The sequence below is a fragment of the Rutidosis leptorrhynchoides genome, chromosome 11 (assembly GCF_046630445.1).
Source record: "Rutidosis leptorrhynchoides isolate AG116_Rl617_1_P2 chromosome 11, CSIRO_AGI_Rlap_v1, whole genome shotgun sequence".
In the NCBI taxonomy this organism is placed as follows: domain Eukaryota; kingdom Viridiplantae; phylum Streptophyta; class Magnoliopsida; order Asterales; family Asteraceae; genus Rutidosis; species Rutidosis leptorrhynchoides.
The window spans coordinates 206037965-206044425 of record NC_092343.1 but is presented as its reverse complement, the minus strand read 5'-3'; the positions used below and the strand labels follow the sequence as shown (position 1 = coordinate 206044425).

Sequence of the window (6461 nt, the reverse complement as noted above, 5' to 3'; positions counted from 1 at the left end):
TTCTATGGTTGAATTATCGAAATCGAATATGCCCCTTTTTATTAAGTCTGGTAATCTAAGAATTAGGGAACAGACACCCTAATTGACGCGAATCCTAAAGATAGATCTATTGGGCCTAACAAACCCCATCCAAAGTACCGGATGCTTTAGTACTTCGAAATTTATATCATATCCGAAGGGTGTCCCGGAATGATGGGGATATTCTTATATATGCATCTTGTTATTGTCGGTTACCAGGTGTTCACCATATGAATGATTTTTATCTCTATGTATGGAATGTGTATTGAAATATGAAATCTTGTGGTCTATTGTTACGATTTGATATATATAGGTTAAACCTATAACTCACCAACATTTTTGTTGACGTTTAAAGCATGTTTATTCTCAGGTGAATATTAAGAGCTTCCGCTGTTGCATACTAAAATAAGGACAAGATTTGGAGTCCATGTTTGTATGATATTGTGTAAAAACTGCATTCAAGAAACTGAATTCGATGTAACATATTTGTATTGTAAACCATTATGTAATGGTCGTGTGTAAACAGGATATTTTAGATTATCATTATTTGATAATCTACGTAAAGCTTTTTAAACCTTTATTTATGAAATAAAGGTTATGGTTTGTTTTAAAAATGAATGCAGTCTTTGAAAAACGTCTCATATAGAGGTCAAAACCTCGCAACGAAATCAATTAATATGGAACGTTTTTAATCAATAAGAACGGGACATTTCATGGACCATTTTATGCTTGATCATAGGTGCTTAAAAAGGGCAGGGTGATCAATCCCTAGTGTTGCAGCCTGGCCATTATATGTAACATCTTTTCAAATTGGTTGCATGCCAAGTACGAGGTACTCGTTCTCCATTAATTCCTGCCAAGATATAAGATCCCATTGCACTTGTGCCAATGACTTCATAAGGGCCTTCCCAATTGGGCCCCAGCTTCCCAGTATTTTCTGCCCGACTTGCCTTAATGTTGCGCCATACATAATCCCCAATTATAAATGACATAGTCTTGACACGCTTGTCATGATACTTTGAGATTTTCTATTTATTGATAGCTTCGCATATGGCTGCTATCTCCCTGCACTCTTCTAGCATACCTAGGTTAGCGCGCATGCCTTCATCATTACTTAACTCATCGAAGCTGTGTATGCGCTTCGTTGGAACTGTCAATTCGGTGGGGATTACTGCTTCCGTTCCATAAACCAAGCTGAACGGTGTTTCTCCTATGCTGTTCTTATGAGTGGTATGATGCTCCCAAAAAACACTCGGGAGCTCATCCACCCATTCATTTCCATACAAGCCCAGGCCGCCTTGATTCCCTTCACGATATCTTGATTTGTTACTTCACACTGTTCATTTACCTGCGGGTGGGCGACTGAAGTAAATGACTGCTTGATATTCAGTTCTCGACACCAGCTCTTGAAAGGCTCGCCTTCAAATTGAGTGCCATTATCGCTGACAATTTCATTGGGGATACCAAACCTGCACACACTATCTTCCCAAAAGAAGTTTTGAATGCGCTTACTAGTAATTATAGCCAATGCTTTTGCCTCTACCCGTTTAGTGAAGTAATCGATTGCTACCACCAAGAATTTTATTCCTCCTAAGAAAACAATGATAATGTAAATACTGTTAAAGTGAGTATATTGCAAAGTATTACACAAGTACATTATTTCATGCGTACCTGAGCACGCAGTGATTGGACCAACAATTTCCATAGCCCACTTACAAAATGGCCATGTTGTGGTTATTAGTATCATAGGGTGTCACGATGCTCAAATTATCGATGCATGCTGCTGACAAGACTGGCACGCCCTTATAAGTTTCGCTCGTCGCTGTGAATGGTGGGCCCGTAATACACTATACGCATCACTTTCACAGCAATAGTTCTGTATCATGAGTATAAGGCACAATACCCCTCATGAACTTCTCGAAGCACCTCTTTAGCCTGATTAGGGTCAATGCACAACAAGACTTGGCCCTAGGTAAGACCTCCTAAGTAGTGACCCGAAACTTTTCCATTTTTTTATATATTAAATGAAATTGTTATTTAAATGATTAAGTGTTTCCAACATGTTAAGCAATCAAACTTGTTAAGACTTGATTAATTGAAATAGGTTTCATATAGACAATTGACCACCCAAGTTGACCGGTGATTCACGAACGTTAAAACTTGTAAAAACTATATGATGACATATATATGGATATATATATACATAGTTAAAATGTTATTATGATAGGTATGTATCTCATTAAGTATTTTAACAATGAGTTATATGCATAAAAATGAGACTATTGAATTAAGAAACTCAAAAACGATATATATAACGATTATCGTTATAACAACGTCTTACTAAGTACATATGAATCATATTAAGATATTGATACACTTTGTTAAACATGTTAAATGATAAGTAAATATATCATTAAGTGTATTAACAATGAACTACATATGTAAAAACAAGACTACTAACTTAAGGATTTCAAAACGAGACATATATGTAACGATTATCATTGTAACAACATTTAAATGTATATATATCATACTATGATATATTAATATATCATAATATCATGATAATGTAATAATTTAACATCTCTTTAGATATAATAAACAATGGGTTAACAACATTTAACAAGATCGTTAACCTAAAGGTTTCAAAACAACATTTACATGTAACGACTAACGATGATTTAACAACTCAGTTAAAATGTATATACATATAGTGTTTTAATATGTATTCATACACTTTTGAAAGAATTTAAGACAATTATCAAAATACTTCTACTTAACAAAAATGCTTACAATTACATCCTCGTTCAGTTTCATCAACAATTCTACTCGTATGCACCCGTATTCGTACTCGTACAATACAAAGCTTTTAGATGTATGTACTATTGCTATATATACTCCAATGATCAGCTCTTAGCAGCCCATGTGAGTCACCTAACACATGTAGAAACCATCATTTGGAAACTAGCATGAAACATCTCATAAAATTACAAAAATATTAGTAATCATTCATGACTTATTTACAAGTAAAAAAAATTACACATCCTTTATATTTAATCCATATACCAATGACCAAAAACACCTACAAACACTTTAATTCTTCAATTTTCTTCAACTAATTGATCTCTCTCAAGTTCTATCTTCAAGTTCTAAGTGTTCTTCATAAATTCTATAAGTTCTAGTTTCATAAAATCAAGAATACTTCCAAGTTTGCTAGCTTACTTCCAATCTTGTAAAGTGATCATCCAACCTCAAGAAATCTTTCTTATTTACAGTAACATATCTTTCTAATACAAGGTAATACTCATATTCAAACTTTGATTCAATTTCTATAACTATATCAATCTTATTTCGAGTAAAATCTTACTTGAACTTGTTTTCGTGTCATGATTCTGCTTCAAGAACTTTCAAGTAGGTTTACATACTAAAATTAAGGTAGTAATGATGTTCATAACATCGTTCGATTCATACATATAAAACTATCTTATTCGAAGATTTAAACTTGTAATCACTAGAATATAGTTTAGTTAATTCTAAACTTGTTCGCAAATAAAGTTAATCCTTCTAACTTGACTTTTAAAATCAACTAGACACATGTTCTATATCTATATGATATGCTAACTTAATGATTTAAAATCGAAAAACACAAAAAACACGGTAAAACCGGGTATACGCCGTTGTATTAACACCGCGGGCTGTTTTGGGTTAGTTAATTAAAAACTATGATAAACTTTGATTTAAAAGTTGTTCTTCTGGTAAAATGATTTTTCTTATGAACATGAAACTATATCCAAAAATCAAGGTTAAACTCAAAGTGAAAGTATATTTTCCAAAATGGTCATCTAGACGTCGTTCTTTCGACTGAAATGACTATCTTTACAAAAACAACTTGTAACCTGTATTTCTGATAATGCTAAAAACGAACATATATTTCATAGCATTATTCCTCAAGAAAGACAAGCTTTTAGTTGCAATTGTTCTATTTAAAAGTGATATTCGTTTAAATAATAAAAGGTGAAGACAAAAGACAGATTTGACGAATTGAAGACGCAAACGACCAAAAAGCTCAAAATTACAAAAGACCATCAAAGAGGTTCCAATTATTGATAAGAAACGTCTCAAAATTACAAGAGTACAAGATTCAAAACGCAAAGTACAAAATACAAAATTGTACGCAAGGACGTTCGAAAATCCGGAACCGGGACCAGAGTCAACTCTCAACGCTCGATGCAACGGACTAAAAATTACAAGTCAACTATGCACATAAATATAATATAATATTTAAATAATTCTTATAATTATTTAATATATTATATTTATTTATAAAACCGTCGGCAAGAAAGACTCCAAAGTGTGTGAGCTGTATTTTCAAACTCCGCGACTCGCGGAGTTTGAAGGCCAAAAGGGCCGCGAGTCGCGGAGCCCCAAACTCTGAAAATCCCTATAAAAGCAAACTAATTCTGATCACAAAAATCATCTTTTTTTCCTTCTTCTCTCAATATATACGTAATATATATTTATAATTTATATTTTAATTTTAATTTTAATTTTAAATCCTAATAATAAGGATATGTTATCAAATGTTGTAAGGGTGTAAGTCGAAATTCTGTCCGTGTAACGCTACGCTATTTTTAATCATTGTAAGTTATGTTCAACATTTTTACATTAATGTCTCGTAGCTAAGTTATTATTATGCTTATTTAATCCGAAGTAATCATGATGTTGGGCTAATTACTAAAATTGGGTAATTGGGCTTTGTACCATAATTGGGGTTTGGATAAAAGAACGACACTTGTGGAAATTAGACTATGGGTTATTAATGGGTTTTATATTAATTAAACAATACCTTGTTAATTTAATATACAAACTTATAATTCGACGTATTTATATATAACCACATACGCTTTACTGGGTACGGTGGGCGGGATATCTATAAATATCAATAATTATTCATTTTACCGGATACGGAACTGGATTAATAGTTAATAGACTTGTTGAAACAGGGGTGAATTACATTCAAGGGTAATTGGTGTAATTGTTAACAAAGTAGTAAAACCTTGGTTTACACACAGTCGATAACCTGGTGTATTCATTAAACAAAGTATTAAAACCTTGTTACAATTCGAATCCCCAATTAGTTGGAATATTTGACTTCGGGAATAAGAATAATTTGACGAAGGCTTTCGCTTTTTATATTTATGACTGATGGACTATTATGGACAAAATCCGTATGGACATATTAAATAATCCAGGACAAAGGACAATTAACCCATGGGCATAAAACTAAAATCAACACGTCAAACATCATGATTACGGAAGTTTAAATAAGCATAATTCTTTTATTTCATATTTAATTTCCTTTATTTTATATTTAATTGCACTTCTAATTATAGCACTTTTATTTATTGTTATTATATTTAATTGCACTTTTAATTATCGTACTTTTTAATTATCGCAAGTTTATTTTATCGCACTTTTATTATTCGCAATTTCATTATCGTTATTTACTTTACGCTTTAATTTAAGTCTTGTATTTATTTATTATTTTACATTTGGTTTTAACTGCGACTAAAGTTTTAAAATCGACAAACCGGTCATTAAACGGTAAAAATCCCCCTTTATAATAATAATATTACTTATATATATTTGTATTTTTATAAAAGTAAACTAATATAGCGTTAAGCTTTGTTTAAAGATTTTCCCTGTGGAACGAATCGGACTTACTAAAAACTACACTACTGTACGATTAGGTACACTGCCTATAAGTGTTGTAGCAAGGTTTAAGTATATCCATTCTATAAATAAATAAATATCTTGTGTAAAATTGTATCGTATTTAATAGTATTTCCTGCTGAAATTAATAGCTATTTTATATACACCTCGCACGACATCAATTTCCGACTATAAACTTATCTTTTTATGTTTAGATTCATAAACTTAAGTTCAATATGAAACCATATCAACTTGAAACACTCAAAACGGATTTAAAACGAAGAAGTTATGGGTAAAACAAGATTGGATATTTTTGCTTGTTGTAGCTACGTGAAAATTGGTAACAAATCTATATTAATCATATCCTAGCTAACTTATATTATATTATACATGTATTCTAATATATTATGTAATCTTGGGATACCATAGACACGTATGCAAATGTTTTGACATATCATATCGACCCATCTATTTATATTATTTGGAACAACCATAGACACTCTATATGCAGTAATGTTGGAGTTAGCTATACAGGGTTGAGGTTGATTCCAAAAATATATATACTTTGAGTTGTGATCTAGCCTGAGATGTGTATATACTGGGTCGTGGATTGATTCAAGATAATATATATTAATTTATTTCTGTACATCTAACAATGGACAACTAGTTGTAGGTTACTAACGAGGACAGCTGACTTAATAAACTTAAAACATCAAAATGTAGAAAAAATT

General features: G+C 31.7%; 1 protein-coding gene across 1 annotated transcript in view; it reads right to left on the bottom strand.

Annotated features, from left to right (window-relative positions):
- Positions 1-1046: 1046 nt before the first annotated feature.
- The window catches only part of LOC139875361 (uncharacterized), a 46407-nt gene continuing 40992 nt past the window's right edge, over positions 1047-6461 (bottom strand). The window contains exons 4-7 of the mRNA XM_071862700.1: positions 1735-1865; positions 1488-1634; positions 1367-1437; positions 1047-1324 (exon numbers count right to left, since the gene is read on the bottom strand). Of these exons, the coding sequence (XP_071718801.1) occupies positions 1047-1324; positions 1367-1437; positions 1488-1634; positions 1735-1865 (627 nt within the window). The remainder of the gene's footprint in view (positions 1325-1366; positions 1438-1487; positions 1635-1734; positions 1866-6461) is intronic.